This window comes from Ciconia boyciana, chromosome 8 (assembly GCF_034638445.1).
Source record: "Ciconia boyciana chromosome 8, ASM3463844v1, whole genome shotgun sequence".
In the NCBI taxonomy this organism is placed as follows: domain Eukaryota; kingdom Metazoa; phylum Chordata; class Aves; order Ciconiiformes; family Ciconiidae; genus Ciconia; species Ciconia boyciana.
Window position 1 is genome coordinate 65606530 of NC_132941.1, and position 19641 is coordinate 65626170.

Below are 19641 nucleotides of genomic sequence, written 5' to 3' on the forward strand. Positions count from 1 at the left end.
GCCGTTCCGTCGTGGTGCCAGGAGAGGAGGTTGTGCTTTAACCGCGGCGTGAGTCTGAGATGGTCAACGCTACCTGCTGGCAAGCGCGCGCGGTCGGTGTCTGATACGCTATAACGAACATCGGTGCTTGGCATACCTTAAATGTGGGGATGTTCTCAGCTCGGTGTGCTCGGTGTCATGATTTTCACTATTTAAAACGTTAGTTCCCTCTGAAGGGAAGTTCAGGTTGCGCTCGACAAGGCTGGCATGGGCTGAAGGCTGGTGCAGCAGCACAGACCCTAAAATTCGAGTTCAGAGTGCATAAATCATGTGTCGGAGTAAACCATCTTGAAATCTGGTTAAGAGAAATTGCTAAGCTTATCTTTGCTTCTTCCCATATACTTATTTAAATAAACTGGGTTTTAGCATTCTGCTGGTTCGGTCTGTCTTTTCAAGGATTCCTTTCTTTGTTTTTACGTATATATTGTGTGTTGCATTAATATAGGTGTTTGCCAAGCTAATTTTAAAAACAGTCCGATGGCAACTCGAAGTATTTTTTTCTGCCTGGTTGTCTCCAGAAGCAGGCACTGCTGCCCTGCGAGAGCTGGCAAGGAGCACAGGAGTCGCGTGGTGGGGATACGCAGCCTGTGAATGGGGATACGCAGCCCGTGGTGAGGATACGCAGCCCGCGGTGGGGATACTCAGCCTGTGAATGGGGATACTCAGCCTGCGGTGGGGATACTCAGCCTGTGAATGGGGATACGCAGCCCGCGGTGGGGATACGCCGCCCGCGGTGGGGATACGCAGCCCGCGGTGGGGATACGCAGCCTGTGAATGGGGATACTCAGCCCGCGGTGGGGATACTCAGCCCGCGGTGGGGATACGCAGCCCGTGGTGGGGATACTCAGCCTGCAGTGGGGATACTCAGCCTGCAGTGGGGATACTCAGCCCGTGGTGGGGATACTCAGCCCACGGTGGGGATACTCAGCCCGTGGTGGGGATACGCAGCCCGCAGTGGGGATACTCAGCCCACGGTGGGGATACTCAGCCCATGGTGGGGATACGCAGCCTGCAGTGGGGATACTCAGCCCGCGGTGGGGATATGCAGCCCATGGTGGGGATACTCAGCCTGCAGTGGGGATACTCAGCCTACCTTGTCCGGATCCCAGCTGCACCGAGGGCTCTGGGCTGAGCTGGGGAGCCCAGGGGGCTGCGGGGCCTGGGTAGGAGGCTGAGAGTGGGAAGATGAAGCAAAGAGCTGATTTATGTCATTCTTTAACTTTATGCTACAGTTTTCAAAGCTAGTGACGATATTTCTGATTAAAACAATTAAAGTTTTTATTCCATTTGTTTATTGCAGTATAAGTAATCTGGAAAAGAGATTTGCGATAATAATGTACATTTTTTTCTACTGTTACGGGCTTTATTATTCTGTCCTTGCCAGAAAGCACATTTTAAGAGCTTGGATTCAAAATTAAATATGACCTCAGTGTTTTAAAATACAATTACAATAACTATCCATTTAGTAGGTTTTTTTCTTTTACTTTTGACATATGGTCAATATACTTATGCTAGTTATTAAAGACATTATTTTATGCTATGCTAACTATTTAACATATTGCAGCTGCCATAGTAAATACAGACAAGGGATGTTGAGGAAGCATGTTACATGAACTGCTTCTTAGGTTAAATTACTATAGTGTCTGTACATAGGTAAAGAAAAAAATCCACTAGGCTTGATAAGAGAAATTTATATTATTTATATGGAACAGAACAAACCAATTTACAAGAAAGGCACTTAAGTGGGAAGCTTATTTATTAATGAGTGTAGTACACAAGCTAATGGCGTTGTAATGCAGATGCACCTAAAGCTCGGAGGACAGCCGTCTCCAGGCACCGCTCACCACTTCAAAGGAGAGAGGAGAGAAAGCACACTTGAAAAATACTTCTGCGCAATTCGAAACAGTTATGTAAAGGAGTTTTGTCCGTCTCGTCGTAGACAGAAGGATGGTCTGTGAGCGTCTCCATCTCTCCTGCCACAGGACGTCAGTGGAGTTTCAGAGTAGGAATGTGCCAGTGCCAGGGCTGGAATTTCACTCGATCCCACTTTGTCCCCCACGGGGGTTTTGTACGCAATTGTACGGTCGCATCAGGTCTGCATGCGGGGCAGCACCTCTGCACGGAGAAGTCCCGAAGCTCCTGGATGCAGGAGGGCGGGAGAAGCGAGGGGCACGCCGAGCCCGAGGTGACCCGTGAAGGGGAGAGCTTGTTTAAGTTACAGGTCCTGTGTTCAGTCTTTAACAAGCTTCTTTTGAGGTAGCAGTTTATAGACTCTTATTTCAGTTAATTATAACAGCAGTTTTTCGAAACAGTATTTTTATTGGTTTTATCGATGTGCCCTACTGGTTTTCCAATCCTGTGATTGGGTTCTGCTTGGTTACCTGGCAGAAGAAAAGCTTTCCTCCCCTGTTCGGAAGGGCGGGCGGTGGGCTGCTCGGGCGGTGGGACGGAAGCCCCGTACCGCTGCCGAAGGCTCCCGCTGCCGTCAGAGGGCTTGCCACGGACGCCTGCAGAGCCGCCTCGGGCTCGGCTTCGCGTCCCTCCTCCGCGCACGTGCACGGGTGAGCGTCCTGTGCGTGCAACGGGGCGCGATCGCACGAAACCTCCACGGAGGTGATCCACGGCACTGTAGCGTGTTGCAAACCGTGAACAAGAAGTGCTGACAAACGTTGCTTAAAATGAAGGAAAATACTCCATAGTTTTTGTTCTTCCTGCTGTTGTAGGGTTGTATTTCTGGTTTTGAGGCCTCATTGGTAAGAAGGAAAGCCAGTTCTTCATTGGGTAATGCCATTTTAGGAAAGATCCTGCCCACGCCTGTGGGAGACAATCTCTTTGGGGGGAGAGAGAGAGTATATTTATTAACTCTGCTGTTTTAATTGGCATATATTAGCAGTTTTTTCTGAGCGTCCTCTTCTCAGCCTACGTTGACCTGAAACTTTGGATGATGAAAGCCTGCTAGGAGCCCAGATCTTGACTGGTTTCATGATGGTTTCATCTGATGCCCATGTTTCTGTGGTTTCTGAGTGCTCATACGTGGTTTAAAAAAAAAAAAAAAAAAGAGACCGTTTCTTTGCACTGATGTTAGAAGCTTCACAGTAACATGGGGAGGGTCAAACTGGCCTCAGGGGCTTTGTCCGGTGCCTTTCCTGCCATGCTTTCTCCCATACAGCTGCTTCGGCGTGAAGTGCCTCAGAAGGGCCTCATGCACATGATGAAGATATTTTCATAATGTTTTCAAGCAGCAGATGGGCAGCACATCTCTGGTTGTGGCAGGAGTGTGATATGCCGATCTCTGTCCTGATGGGAGATCCTGCATGTCAGGCATCGGATGAGCCTACGGTTGGTCCTAGCAGGAGATGCTCAGAGGGCAGAGACTGCGTTACACCCAGACTGGGAAGCTGGTTTGAAAAATGGCCTGATGAGTTGAATTCTTAAGAGGTTCCTGATTTATCTGTATCTTAATTCATTTTAATAGGCTGGAGTATCTGCAGGTGCTGTTGATTATAATTCTTGGTGCTCACTTTCATCTGGAATTCATGCACTAACGCACGTCAAGGTGGACATCCAAAGTCAGAGCCCAGTTCCAATAATTCAGCCTTAAGTTTTCCTCCTTCAATTTCCCCGTGCACCAGTGGAGATCAGAGACCCGAGTCTTGCAGTATAAGGGTTGTAATGTGTATTTTAACTGCCTTAGGTTTTTTGGGTTTTTTTTAAATCCATGCATAATTGGGATTATAGCTATCTTAGATATGTAGAAAAAATGTAAATTTTACTTCAGATACCAGTTAGCAACTGGGTTATTACTATGAGGCAAGCTTCTGAATAGGGGTGGTGGGGTTGATGTACGAGATGGTGCTACGTGGCAGTTGCACAGAGCTGGGAAATAGTGGGGAGAGCTGTGGTGAATACCCTAAAAGAGAGGAGCTAAGTGGAGAAGCGAAGGGAGTCTGGTGGGCCGTTTAAGGGTCCCCTGCAGCCAGCCCTAACACAGTTAATTGCCTGTGATAAAACCGACCTCAGAAGTCTGATGGGAGAATTCTTTTATATAAGAAAAAAATGTTTTGTAACAATTTCTTGTAAGTGCTAAAATTAACTGACTTTCTTTTAACCTAATTATAGATAGAACTGATGATATCACCTACGCTTAATGTTGCCGAACATCTTGGGTGAGAGTGTGCTGCTGCTTGTAACTTGGCTGAATTTTTGCTTTAAAGCATTTCATGTGAAGCATCTGCTTAATTGTTGCTGGTTGAGGGTCTTTTGGGCATGTGCTTGATTCCCCCCATTCTCAATCTAGAACAGGGTGGTCCTTTCCAACGAGAAGATACACAGAAATTGGGGTTTTTTCCACAAATCTTCCAGTCGTTCTGCTGCCAAACCCACTGATTTGAAACAGAAATATTTATGAAGAGGCCACTCTGATACTAGGAATATTTTTGTTCTCCAAATAGGCCCGGCTGAAGGCCTTTGTAAAGTTTCAGTCATAGAGGGGGAATGGGTCTCTCTGGGGAGGGAGGTCTCGGGGCTGTGTCTGGGGCTGAGCACAAAGGCGATACAACCTCACGGTGCTGATGAGCACCAGAACTAAGTATGGTTTTCTTGACCTGCCTGCGTGACTTCTGCTAGCACAAATGAGGTGCTAGCAGAAACTTGCAGGATGAAATCTGGAGAGAGCAAGAATTAGTCTGGAAAACACATGGCTGGGAGATGGGAAGAAAGTAGTACTTGAATTGGTTGCCAGCACAGAGGGTGGACCGTGAAATCTGCTGTAGAGCAGTGAGGTCGGACAACAAGTAGTACTGAGATGGTCCAAACAAGGTGAGTTAAGGAGGATGGGCAGGAGGATGGGTGGTGGCCAGGGTAGAAGAAGGGCAGAACACTGAAGCTGGGCAACGTACAGAGAGGGAAGGAGGTTGGCATGGAGAGGACAATGAAGCCGGGCTTGGGGCATTGGGACGCACAGTAGAAGATTGAGGTGGATGAAGAACCATAACTTCTTAGTGGTTGTCCTTGCATCTTACCGTTGTTTTAACAGAGATCTTTGTCCATAATGAGATACGCTTCTCTGAAAACACAATGAATATGTTCAGGAAAAATAAGCCAAGACCACACATACATAGCATTGTTTTCCTTGAACGTGTTTCTTGTGTTCCTAGGAAAGTCCACCGCTCGCTGATTGCTGTGTTTCCTCCGTGGTCTCACAGTACCGTATCCCAGGGCAAGATCTTGTTTGAAATCTGTGTCTCTCTATATAGGATTCCAATCAAAACTTTAATGGTACAGGGCAGTGAGTAGCATTTAATGACCTTCAGTGCTATCACTTGAGTCTTTTGGGCATTGACATTGATTTTCCTTATCTTGGCATGTGAAGACAGGAGTCTCACTCCCTCCTTTAACGTGTTTGCTGGTACGCACTCGTAGCACAGAATAAGCAGGCAGCGGCTTTGCAGGCACCGCGGCTGGCAGCGGCGATGGGCTGCGTGTACTGCTTTCTTGGGCGACCGCGGTTTGGTACCTGAATTTAACATCATTAATTGCAAGAGTCGGAAAAAAGACTAGGCCATTTGGATACCTCTGTATTTTACTCAAGAGGTGCATCTGTTTATTTGGAATTTGTATTTGATACCCAAGTTTTTCTGCAGAGGCTTCTTTTTCAGGGTAAAAGAGAGGTACCATTTTAATGCAGAATTTCTGACCAGTCAGATCCATAAGAATTTAAATCCTCGATAACAGATAAAAGCAGAATGGAGAAAATACTGCAAAGGTTGTATGACAAAGAGTAAGTCTTACTCAGTTCTGAGTTCTTGTACTCTTCCATAAATGCATCGATTTCTTCTTAATAGGTCTTAAAAGGAACTGCGGTGGGGTCATTCGACACGAATTGGGGTGTTATTTCTGTTTATTGCAGCGCTCATCCTTTTTTTAATCTCTTACTGCTATCATACAGACACTTCATTTATAAGAAGCTAAATTAAACTAGGTAAGGATGTGCTTCTCCATGAATTTTAAACCTAAAAAGCTGCTTTGTTCATTGATTCAGTTATGGGGAAAAAATGCAACACAGACATACGGCTATTTGAACTCTTTATTTGCCACATTTACAATATTAATAACACTGTTTCTAGAAGTTGTCACATCAAGTAAAAGATCTTCATTCCAGACTGTCTTTTGGGGCCAAATTGAGACTGGATGCATGCATTTAATAAATTGTAGTCTCAAGTAGTCATTTTTGTAAATAATTAGCTGCGGTGAAAGAATAAGTTAGCATATTGTATGCATCTAATGTTGCAAATGTACATACAGCAAACTTTCCTATTAATCAACAGTCAAGCACTGTAAGTTGGGTCTCATACATAATGAATTGTTCTTAAACCTCATGGGTTTCATTGATAGAAAAATAAGAGAAAACACAAGTGTAGTAAGCTTTTGAATAAAATTTAACGAGATTGCTCTGCATCCTGTAATCGTTTTGGAATCATTAGAGACCAGATAATTCATCTGCAGTTTTGGGGTGGCTTTAGCCTTCATCTATCAAAGAAAGACTATTTAAATGGCATTTAGGTGTTGATAAAATACATTTTTATTTAATTTCACAATGAAGGCTTCAGTAGAAATGCCAGCTAACTCTACATTTATTATGTAAAGAATAATGCTGCATGACTGAGTCTCGTTTTAATGTTATTTTTTGTGTTTTAATCATTACTGATCCTTCCATTTGAAAAGTAACATGCCAGCTGTTTCTCTAGGAAAAAAATGATTTGGTAAGACAAGCACGGACATATATAGGCATAAGAAAGAGACAGTCAGCCTTCGCTTCTCAGACAGTGCAACTTTTTATACAGGCCTGACTTCTGTTGACTTCACATGCACGAGCATTGAGTGGAGAGTTGTCTTCAATCATTTGCTGATAAAACAAGAAAATGACATTTAAAAAACAAAAAAAGTACATAACCTTTTAAATTATATTTGCTCCTCATACCTATTTCATGGCAAGAGTTACCAGTCAGATCCTAGAGAATCTGCAGTGTATTCTCCTGCAAATGTAAAAATTTACTCTGATTTAGGAGCTCTTCACAATTAACTATACTAATGGCCCTGAGCCATGGAGACGCTTGATCCACCTGATGTGCCCCAGCTGGCCAATGCCTAGGGAACAGTTTAATCATGGATGCTCACTGCCAGAAGACATCCCGAACCCACGGTAGCTTTGGTCGGTGCAGGAGCCTGTCCGAGAGGCCATATCCCAGGTAGCAGGCACCAGGGGCAAGGAAGGGCATGTGCTCACATGCACGGGCTCGTCCGGTCCTTGGGCTGCAGCGTGGCATCTCGTGGGGACAGTGACCCAAGGACCCTTTCTTCTCACTGGCCTCAAATCTCTAAGTCTCAACTTAGAGACTCTCTGCTCCTGCCTGATGCTCCAAGAACTCTCTGCATCCTGTCTGATGTTCCTCAGGTGACTCACAGAGGGGTCACGGCTACTTCCTAAACTCTCCCCGAAGGTGATGACAGAATTCTACTGCAATTGGGCAATATTCCCCAAAATGTTTTCCTCCCCACCCACGGACAGATTCCTTCTGTAAGATCCTTTTCCATAAGCCTGATGTCAACGCCCCCCTACCCCCCCCTTTTTTTTTTTCTTTTTTAACCCTCTGAGGGTAACAGCCATTGAGAAGTCCACCCACATTCCCCCTCTTGTTTGACGTTAAGTAGGTCTGCAGTCTCCAAGAGAGCCATGTCTAAATTGCTGTCAGATCGCATCACGCGGTCCGGCCGCCAAGCAGGGCTGCCGGGTCACGTCAGAGCCCATTCGTTATAGCTGGAGCCTGCTGCAGCAGCCGGCCTCTGGTCTTTCTCCCTTAACAAGAGGATTAGCATGACAGCCACATGGAGCTCTTTACGGACAGTCACCAAACACTCGCTTACGTTGGGCTTCAATTACCTGTTGGGACAGCCACCGAGGCCGGGTCTCCCTGACAGCGTGCGACCTTGGGTCCAGGAGTCCGGGTCCCCCTGATGGGCTCCCTGTTTTGGGAAGGTTTCTGTAATCTGCCCCCACCACCCCCCCTCCCCCTTTTTTTTTTTTTGGTTTTGTGTTGTTTTAGGGGAATTTTGAGGGGGGGGACACCTTTAAATACAAGATACTTGCAGATTTTTTTTTTCGTGCTGTTTTATTTCTGTCCCCCTTTCCTCCGTTAATGCATTCCTATCAGAGCCTTTTTCATCCTTACTGGACATAGGGTGATTTTGATAATTTTTAGACCTGTTTAAGGCACAGACTTGTAAGAAATCGAATGGCCAAAGAAGCATCAAAATACGGAGGAGAAAAAACATGGATATGTCCCACTGACAGTAATTCTTCCTCCTTACCCCAGCCTGGAGGTACTCTTCAAACTGGAGGCGCTGAGCGTTGTGCTACCCTGTAAATGTGCTTGCAGATTTCCAGGGACAAACTGCAATGTTTTCTATTACAGGTTTAATTAAAACTTGGTGTCTGTGTCTGCCAGGTAGTTCTGTCTCTTTTTCCTGGTTGTAAATCGTGGAGCCGTGGGCGCTGGGCAGCCCCAGGAGCGGCGCGGGGAAGTCGGGGCTCCCTTTCGGAGACGGGCCGTTGCCTTCTGCTCTTTCTTGCCTGCCCCCATCTCTGCCCATCACACCGTCTGCAGGTTTCCTGCTCGGTTTTTCTCCTCTGCACTCTTCTTTCTTCGTCTGTCCATGTTGGACTCAATGACGTGGAATTTTGATGTAGATTTTGATGAAGGCAGGCTAAGAACAGGGTTTGGTGAGATTTTGTGCCACCTGCATTGTGAAGAGTATGGCTGATGATTGCTTGTACAGCGTTCTGGTCGTAACAGGATCCCATAGCCTCTTAATTAGGACCAATTTATTTATATTTTAATACACAGTTAGTTGTTAATGAACAAAAGTGCTTATGGTTTTTGTTTAGGGGACACAGTGGAAAAAATTATGAATGCCCTTAAAAAACATAGAATAGGATGTGGTTGACTGTCCAAATATGTTTATTTTCTACATACCTGAAGATAGCAGGATATTGCAAACCCAGTGATCTTCAGTGCTGTGTGTATCGTGGTGTCCACACACAATTCGGTTGGTAACAGCCTGGCAAAGACCCTAATTTCCATGAGAAGACATTGGGACGTTGTATGTAAAAACATACATTCCCTATCTTTTTTTTCTATTTATTTTTTATTTTAAGTCTTTATCCCTGCTGTTATCTGAGTGGAACTGTTGTAGTTATTATAGTAATGTAATAAGGAATTACCTGCGTCTACCCACACGTACCAGTGGCCCTTAGCTGACTGCAGTCTAGGAGGAGTTGCAATATTTTTTTTGTGCCGGTTGCGGAGCTGCTTTTTTGTTTTGTATCTTAACCAAATTGAAATAAAGGGGACTCTTCATTAGCTCGGCACCTGTAGCGGTCTATAAACCTCTCTTTAGGCAAACACTAGAGGGTGAGGTAGTTATCCGGGGGTAAAACAGTCAGGTGTCTGTGGCTACAGACAGTGGAAGTGAGCACTGGATGTTATGTTCAACTAATCGATTATATTTAATATAGAAAACATTTTATAAATAGACAAATAAATATATACATATGTTGTGGGAGCCAATACAACATTCCCATAACGTTTACCCGAAGGAAGTTGCAGTTGCGAGCAGAGCCGTTGTGATATATACTTTTTATTTTAAATCACACAACTCATGGTCCATCTTGTAGTGTTTCTGTGAAGGTTTATTAAGGACTGACTGAGGCAAAAAGTAGCTCAGAAATAACATAAATAATTAAAATCACACCAGTTTAGAACATGGCTACCCACCGAGGCTTCTCACAGCATTTCGCTGGTTTTCATAATGGTGAAGCTATTTAGGATGATACTGAAGCCAGTCTGCTGCTTACATGTTTATTTTGGAAGCACGTTAGAAACTTCCAGTTCTTGGCAAGTGGTTTGGAAGGAGCCTGTTAAACTGAAACAGGTGCTGTTTCTGCTTTTTTCCCCCCTCTGCTAAAACCATCTTTTCCTTCATTTCATCCTATGCAAACACAAGAAGTCACCGAAGAGGCGCGGCTGGGATGGAGCCTCAGGAAGACACCTCTCAGCTGCGTGGAAGCAAGAGCCCCGTGGCTTGCTTAGTTTGTTCAGTCTTAAAAAAGAGCTGTAATGGAAGTAAATATGTAGGATTGCAATACGAACGGTACGGAATAGCTGTCTATGGGTAAGATGGAGCAGCAGGTCTGCCCCTGGGCTGTGGTGGATTCCTGTGCTGGGACTGGCCCTACGTCTCTCTTGGACTTTCGGCAGAAAAGTCCCTGCATCTCTCTTGGAATTTCCTGGCAGAAAAGGACCTGGGGGTGCTGCCCTGGCAGAAAAGGACCGGGAGGTTCTGTTTGACAGCCAGCCGAACGTGAGCCGGCAGTGTGCCCAGGTGGCCAAGAAAGCCAATGGCATCCTGGCTTGTATCAGGAATAGTGTGGCCAGCAGGACTGGGGCAGTGATCGTCCCCTGTACTCGGCACTGGTGAGGCCGCACCTCGAATGCTGTGTTCAGTGTTGGGCCCCTCACCACAAGAGAGACATGGAGGGGCTGGAGCGTGTCCAGAGAAGGGCAACGGAGCTGGGGAAGGGTCTGGAGCACAAGGCTGATGGGGAGCGGCTGAGGGACCTGGGGGTGTTCAGCCTGGAGAAAAGGAGGCTGAGGGGAGACCTCATCGCTCTCTACAACTCCCTGAGAGGAGGGTGTAGAGAGGTGGGGTCGGTCTCTTCTCCCAGGTAGCAAGCCATAGGACGAGAGGAAATGGCCTCAAGTTGCGCCAGGGGAGGTTTAGATTGGATATTATGGAAAATGTCTTCACTGAAAGGGTGGTCAAGCATTGGAACAGGCTGCTCAGGGAAGTGGTGGAGTCCCCATCCCTGGAGGAGTTCAAAAAACATGTAGGTGTGGCACTTCAGGACATGGTTTAGTAGGCATGGAGGTGTTGGGTTGACGGTTGGACTCGATGATCCTAGAGGTCTTTTCCAACCTTAATGATTCTATGACTTCACCACCACCAAGAGCTGAATGCACAGGCTGGAGATCTGCAGCAGCAGCAGCAGTCATTCCCTAGCCTGAAAAAAAGTCTCCTTTTGAGAGACATCCAACTTAAATATATATATATGGTCTGGGGTTTTTTTAGATGTCTGCTTTTTATAGCTTAAAACAAGCATGCTTTTTTCTGTTTGAGGAACATGTAGTTTTAATTCAGCATCACATTGTGAAGCCGTGTGGATGAGTCAGTCTCTTGCAGCTAAATATCCATTTAACATCACCACAAAGTTCAGACAGACATCTACCTTACTGCACACAAGTGAGAGGCTGGCACATTAATGCAAACAAAAAAGTTTCAGTTAAAAAAAAAAAAACACCAAACCCTAAAAACCCTACAGTAATGATTACTTGTTGACCAAGTGAAAATACAAAAACCCCCAGTTTGAATTTTTTGAGATGCCAGGCAGCACCCAACACAATTCACTAATTAAAACAAGTGCAATGACAGTCTCCAATGAAAGTGTGATTTAAATAAGACTACTGCATTTTAAATAAGTGCTTCTCATTATTCTAGCCACATTGCAAAGAAAGGTGTTGGTACTTTTTAAGGAAAGATAATTAAATTCTCCAGGGCAAAAGTAAAGCAGTTGGATTTCTTACACCTTCTGTTTAGTTTCTTGCATTTTTAGATGAATATGCTTATTTTATTTTCCTGTATAAAGGTAAAAATTACATCTTGTTGAGTCACAGGTTTAAGACAAAAGCTTTCTATAGGTAAAGCACAGAACAAATGGCTGCTTGGCCGTCACCTTGTGTGCTGCTGGTGGCTCCGCAGCCTGGAGCACGTCCCTTCCTCTGGAGATCACCAAGGACAGGACGTTAAAAAAAAGAGGGTCCCCTTTTTCTTGTTGTTCATTGCTAAAGACTAGGCACAAGCAGTTCATATGACTCTTAGATGGATATTTTTCTCTAATGGCATACAGCTAACTTTTTTCCTGTCCATCTTGATATTAGAAATGCTCAGAGATCAATGCATGGAGTAGGGTGTTCAGAAACCTTCCAAGAAGCCTAACATTGAGCAGACGAATTTCACACGAGGGGGGAAATTTCCCGTGATGTAACTCATCTGCTCTCCTTTTCTTCTTATGAATGTTTTGAGACCACTTTTGCCTTGCTTTTTGAAACGTATGTATGGTTTAGTTGGACTGAAGCATGGCTTTGAAGCCTGAGAAAACCCTTTAAAAGGCAGATGGTGTTTTAAGTTGAATTTTTAATGACGAGGTTGTTTGTAGGAGTGCTGCTATGCAACTTTGGAAAGAGAAAGGGGAGGAGGGAAGGGAGGGGAGGAGGGCCAGTAGAAGACACCCGTGCATAAGTTATGTTCATTCTTTTTCTTTATTAATGCTGTCAAATTCCCAGGAATAGTTGTTAGCGTTTCTAGCCAAGCAAAATTAATATGAAGTTGTTTGGGTTTTTTTTAACTTTCTGCCAATTTGAAGCTCTCAGCATATATGTTGGCAAATCGACTTTGTATCCTACAGGAAGAGAAGTCAATGCGTTCTTAGAAAGCGAGGCATTTTCGACTTGCAAAGCTTTTGCTTTCTTGACCAAGGTGGAGGTGGCCGTGAAGGTGGCAGGGGTTGTGAAAGTGCCTGGTGCTGACGTGGTGGGAGAATGGTCTCACCAAAAACCTCTAGAGATGTTCAGCAGTGACAAGGCACTGTTTTTAAAAGCGGTAATTACAAAAATTTTAAAATTAAGACTTATATCCAAACAGTCCTGCCAGGGAAGACCTGGTGGAAGCGAGGAATGTGTATGTGATGGCAGGGGGAACGTATCTGTGCGTTGGGATGGCAAAGCCTTGCCACGGTACGCAGCAGGTTCCTGCAGCCCTCCCAGCTCCACAGGCAGGCAAAGCAGCTGCTCTAATTCATGTCTTCTTAAAGAGAATGATGGACCTTTACTCTGTTCCTTACATTAAATATGGAGCGAATGGCCTGACGGTTACCTTGAGGCTTCAGGCAAAGCCCTGAGCAGCCCACGCACCAGCCTCGGTAGCACTGCACCTCGCTGACGCTGGTGCGCTGCTTCCCGCCTGGTTTGGGGGAGAACGATGGTAGTTTGGTGCCTTTCTGGAGCAGGAGAAAATTACGGTGCCTATCTGCCAGCGTCAGGCTGGGGCGGTCGGAGGCAGAGCTGCTGGGGGCTGCTTGCTCGCAGAGCAGCGAGGAGATGAAGTCTTTTGGTTTTATGATGATATTACAGTCCAAATCATTTCCAGACTCCGGAGAATGTGAAACAAGATGATGTGAAAAACATAAGGTTACTGTAGTTTTGAGTGCTTTCTATGCTCTTCTGGATAAATGGAGCAGAAAAGTCTACCAACTTCTCTTTCAGATTTCAAGGCATTATTATATTCTGTAGTTATTATATTGTCGTAGCTCTAACAATCCACTGTAAAACCGAGCCGTATTCTGCTGAGTGTTGTACATGTGCAGAATAACGGATTATCCCTGGTGTCGAGAGCTTGGTTTGAGGTCCATGTCGTAGGTATTAATGCAAAAAAGTTTATGCACAGACTCTCATACCTGTATTTAGGAAAGAGATTATTAAATAGCAAAATAACATAGACATCATTTTTATGAAGCAAATTGATACTGCTTCACACACACACACACAAAATCAAAAGCATTAATTTGGTAAATAAATGGAAAGAGAGAAATAAAATTGCACTTAATTTCTAGAAAGTGGGTCCAATGCTGATTCTTCATTTTTGTTTTGCCTCTGCTCCAAGCCATCAACTCACATTCTTGTACGACTGGAGTATTTTAATTGTCCGCCTCTGTGTCCCTCTTCTTCTCTGCCACTTTCTAATCAGTAATTATGTGTCCTTCAGTGGTTAACAATTAATCAGAAAATGCGTTGGGGCTGGGGGAGATGGCCGGGCCGTTTGATCATGCACCAGGCGAGCGAGGGCTTCGCTTCGGAGAGTGACCCAGAGCCAGCTCCCGCCCGCACGTCATTTCTCCTGCACAGAGGCAGAGCCTGATGGCACCGACGTCCCGTCGTGTTCGGCACCGACGTCCCGTCGTGTTCGGCTCCGCGAGCTGCTGTGCATCAAGCGTGTGAAGGCGTTCGGTCTTTTTGCAAAGGTGCCTTGTCGCAGGAGCAGACCTGGTGTCTTGTAGGGCATTACAGGTACATCACACGTTTCATTGTCTTCGGCTTTCTGCTAGGAGGGAACTAACAAAATATTTTTGCTTACTTGCAGCATGCTCGAGCGTCCTGGGGAATTTGGGTTGGTTTGCTCTTTCCCCATACCTGGGTGGCAGAATGGCTCTGGTTTTCTTTTTCCGCTGTCTCAGGTTCTCATGTATTTTGACATTTCTACAGTTTTCTCTCCTTTCTCCTGCTTTGTGACACATCCAACCCCTCACCAGAAGACTATGCTGTTGAGTTGTAGCAGCAAACTAGTGAGGAACTTCTTGTTCTGGGGTCTGGCTGTATTTCCAGCTGGGGGGAAAAAAGCTGCAATAATCGGAAAACCTTAAGATGGCTCATCAGTGGTGCTTAAGATTCTGGATATGAGAAGACTGCTGGCAGGGCTTGCTGTTTTGGCAGTCACCCTTGATGCTGTCTCCTTATCGATCTTCCCATCGTTTCTCTCGGGTGCATTGCTACTGGGCTCTCTCTGTTTATCGGTGCCCTGAAACCGGTCTCTGCAGTTTTGAGAGACACCCGCCGGACCGCGATCTCGTAAAGCACCAGGAGAGCACCACCACCCCTTCACCAGCGCTGCTTTGCCTGGCTGAAAGCGTGCGGGTTGGGAAACATGGCTGGCTATTTGCAAACCCAGCGTTCACGTTTTCATTGCTCTCATACTCACGTTGCTCTTCCAGAGGAAAAGAAGAAAGAAGTAGCAAGGGAAGAAGTACATTTTTGTTTGCAGGTGCTTTCTGTTTGCTTGCTTTGCTCTTCGGTATCCTGCAAGCACGAGCTGCCATTGAAAATCAAATGAATTCTCAATTGCTTCCTTCCAATTCAATAAGTGGAGGAAAGCAGAAACCTGCCACTGTCGCTGGAAGGAAACGGGGCAGAGGAAGGCACGGGTTCGGCAGAAAGCCGTTTCCTTTCCTTCTTTCCCCAGGGAAGGTCCCTGGGGAGACAGGACGGCACCCTTGGGGGACGTGGAGGAGGACCCTCACCTCCCTCCACCCTGGAGGCACAAGGATGCGTCACCTACCATGGACTTGGGTGGTTTTCTTGCTCCCCGACGTTTCCCACTTATGCTGGGCATTTTCCTCTCCCCAATCTTTTATGAATTTTTTTACAGGTGTAAGCAACCTTCTGTCGTCGTTGCATTTCTAGGGGTGACGAGGATGCATTTTTGTTACTGCTGTTACGAATCTTTTCACCTTTATCAGAGCAGAAAAAAGATGGAGTCTGACTCCAGATTGAATGCTTTTGAGATTATATATTTTTCTGCTAATGTAGGGAGTCTGAATATTCATCTTTATAATTTTTATCATTATAATTTTACAATTCTCTCTCGCAGCAGGGCAGAGTCCTCAGCCGCTTGCGAGGTGTGCGAAGGCGCGGAGGAGATGACGGAGCCGCTGAAGCAGTGCACGGCCTGGCTGCACGCCTACTTCTGCGAGCCGGCGAGGACGGCGAGCCTTCCCGTGCCGGCCTTCCACCACCCGCTGCTCCAGCGAGGTCTGTGCCGCGGTGCCGCAGGGCACCCGTCCCCTCCCTGCTCCCATCGGCCAGGCTGGTGCTGGCTCCCGTCTCCCTAATTCTTGCTCAATGGCAATAAAAATGCAGTTCTGCTCCCGACAGTTGCTGGCTGAAAGGTTTGAGTATGAGCACATCTGAAGGGCAGTAGGCTTTTCAGTAAGGTCATCGTCCACTTCAACCAGCTTTTTGCCAGCAACAGGAGGGTCGAGGCTTAGGCATGTCCATGTCAATAGACATGGGCCATAGAAGCAGTCGGTGATAGGTTGCGTAAGGTAGCTATGTTTTTATTCCTCAAAGTTATTATAGACAATATTTTGATTTTCTTAAACAAAGAACAAGTATTGTTACAAAAGTAGTTATGGTACTCATGTATTTAGACAAAAACAAGACCTGAGAAAAGTTTCTCCTTACCGTTCTCCATTTACTGGCTGTGTTCCTGAAGGCCTCGTAACGGAAGTCAATCACTTGAAATGAAATAGGTCTCGTTATTACAAAAAAAAAAAAAAAGAATCTCTGAAGTCTGCTTTTTGCAGTGCCTTGTGGTCTGTCCATGAATGTCATAATTTCCCAGCAAATAAATCTTCAGTTCAATAGATCTATTTTTTAATTGTATGATAATCCATAATAATACAGCACCAAAAAGGCGCTAGTATTCTCTACCTTACATGAGGTAGGATGGCACTGGTTTTTGCATAAACTCTAAAATATACGTACTTTTTCTTTTTTTGGCGGTTGAAAGTGATAGACACCTTTTAAGTATGGGCGCATATATTTTTATTTCAAGGCATAAGGACTATATGTCAGTACCTGTGTAAAACCCTGGCCAGCTTTACCTGTGGAAGGGAAGGGCTGTTCTGCCAGGCACGCCTTTGCAGGGGCTGTCTCCAAGAACTCAGCTGTCCCTACTGCTAATTGCTGGGTTTATTCCCATTCCTATAAATAGTAGGTTTCTTCTTGCTGTTACACTTTCTTATTCTTAATTAGCTAATGGCAGCTGCAAGTAGAACAACAAAATCAAAGTGCAGTTGTTGTGCAGAGCGTTCTGCAGATAATCAGGCTGTTGCTTTCGGAAGGTGGGAGTCTTAAATTTTGTGCGCTTTGCACAGTACCTTTGCTCTAATGATGAACTTCTGTGCTTACTCTTCCACGCTATGAAAATTCTCAGCGCGACATCTTTCGTAGTCAAATTACAGGGTGGGTACTGAGTACTTTTTAAACTAAGTTGTGTATTGCACTGTCTCCCTCTAATTTTTATACAAACATCATTTTTATCAACTACTAAAAAATTTCATTTAGAAGTTTTAGTGAAACCATCCGATTAACATGTGAGAGAATAAGCACTAATGACACTATGATGTCAAAATTGCCAAAATGCTCATGAAACATGGCCTTCTAGGTGATTAAATTATCGTTTGAGGGCTCTTATTATTAGCTGGGATGAAATTAAGACCTGTGTTGTGAAATTGTTAGGGTTGGGGTGAACATGAATGGGCAAAGCTGGATGGGAAATAGTTACTGCTGCTGTTCCTTCCATCTCTGAGTAACATCAGGGGAATTCTGCTTCCCAGATTATCCACCAGAAGATTATACAACATTTAAAGTAATGCTTTTACTTTTATCAATTTTTCCAAAATTGGCTACTGAATTCTCTTTAGCTTGGCTAATGACATTTTTTGTCCCAGCGCTGCGGATGTTCTTTTAGCTGTTGTTTTGGGGTTTAGCCCTGAGCAGCCTTGCCTTGACTTACGGTCGGAGTTGGTAGGGGACTTTGGTCCTTCCCTAGGCAGCAGCCTTCCTGCACAGGCAACGCTGGAAGAGACTGAAGATCATTTAAAAGAGGAAAAATGAGTATATTTGTTCATAGGAAGCGTCTCGAGGGAAAGCAGTCATCACCCTCTAATTTTTTTGGAGGGTGGAAGGAAAGCTCTTCAGCACCGTCCAACGTCCAAGTGCAAAAGCCAACCGAGAGGTGCCTGCGGGGATGGGACAGGACGTGGCCGGCGGCCGTGAGCATCACTGCCGGCTCTCTCTGCAGCACCCGTGGCTTTCCGAAGGGTGCGGCTGGTGGTCCCACCGGCCACATGCTGGGCAGCAGTGGCCCTAATGGGGTTTGACCTTCTGTACCGCAGGCTTGGTGCCGGGGAGGACTGCATGCGGTTTTCTCGTTATAACACGTGCAGGTCCAGGTTTTTTTAATTTAGTTCAGTTATTTGTTCTTGGGCTGGCACCAGGTGTGCATGTTTTACGGGGGGAGGCACGTATGTCGTGGAAATGCTAAGGAAGAATTAATTGGGACAAATCACAATGATGTGATAGCATTCCTGTTCTTCTCTTACTTTCTCCTAGTAATACTTTCATAAAATAGAAAAAATTGCTATTGGAAGGAATGTGGAAATAGATGTCAAAAATTTGAAGAAAGTATTTTTAAAAGTTATTTAGTAGAAAGGTAAGGTAAAAACCACATTATAATGGATTACATGGTACCTTTCAGTTTATCTGTAAGTCAGAAATGCAGTAATGCTAAATTACGAGTTTCGTATTTATTTACTTTTTCACATTTACATTTAAAAGTGCCTACTCATTTCTCCAGGCACTTAAAAATGCAGAATAAACATAAGCGAGAGCATGAGGATCCAAAGCTGGGAAGGCTTTTTCTCATCACACTGATTTCCTTACAGGTCTCTCTTCAGCAGCAGCTCCTCCAACGAATCGCCAAACCCTTTGGCCCTTCTTTTCTCCCCTTCCCTGTAAATATGACTACTTGTAGTGTGATCCTTTGATATTAGGTGACTTGAGTTCCATCATCAAGTGTTTTTGCGATAAGGCCTGATTATTGGATATTTTCTTTCTTAATGAGTGCTTATATCAAATTTTATTCTATTTTTTTCCTGTGCTAGCATCTTCTGAGGACAGGAAGGGTTTTGCTTATGTCAAACACATTAAAGAGGTTCCTCATTTAACAAAAAAGTGTAAAGTGCTTTCGGGATGAAGCACTTCTCAATTCATGGTCAATTTTCTGCAGCTACTTTTGTGCCAACTGTTAAGACATGGTTCCTTGTGGAGAGAAAAATAGTGACAATCAACTTTGAGATAACAAAAGCAGAGAGATTTGCAAATTTGGAAAGTAAAGGTATCTTGCAGGTTGCAGAAAGCCATCTTTCTGGCGCGGCGTTATCTGGGTGCTGCTCTGGGTGTTGGGGCTGGTGGTAAAAGCGCAGCCCGGCCCCGAACGCTGCCCGAGCAGACAGAAGAGCACAGTTGGTCACCACCTGAAAAACATGTAGCTGTTTGCTTCACTTTTCCATCCAAGCAACATGCCAGTCCCCCTTCGAACACCGAGCACCTTCCAGCAGCCCCTGCGCTGACGGTGAAAATATAATCCTAACCATTTCATTATGCCTTCGTAATTTGGTTGCCAAGCGCGCACACATTTACCAAGGCAAAGGCAAGCTGACTTCTGACATTTACTGTTTCAGCGGCTCATCTTGTCTCTTAAATTTTTCTAAAGTGCCTTTAATTTTCTAAATTACTATTAAAAGGGGGTAACGTGTTTAAAAGCACTGTAAGTACAGAATTAACCATTCCTCCTTGTAACTCGTCGTTGGCAAAGTTTGAATCTCAAGCGCTGATGCTGTAGCACAGCTTGAGGCAGGCAGGAGAAGCTTGAAGCTGGTTTCCCAGCACCTCCAGGAGTTGTCAGCTTACTGGCTCTTCAGTTTAGCCTATGCAGCTAAATTTTTTTTTTTTTAATGTAATTGAAAAACTGGAATTTTCAACAATTTGTGTGATGGCCAGTGCTCAGTGTGGAATTTCATTGAGCAAAGAA

At 45.1% G+C, this 19641-nt stretch overlaps 1 protein-coding gene across 1 annotated transcript in view; it reads left to right on the forward strand.

The window, feature by feature from the left end:
* Positions 1-19641, forward strand: part of MGMT (O-6-methylguanine-DNA methyltransferase) — a 172483-nt gene that overhangs the window by 121765 nt on the left and 31077 nt on the right. Inside the window, exon 4 of the mRNA XM_072871186.1 lies at positions 15634-15794. Coding sequence (XP_072727287.1) covers positions 15634-15794 — 161 coding nt within the window. The remainder of the gene's footprint in view (positions 1-15633; positions 15795-19641) is intronic.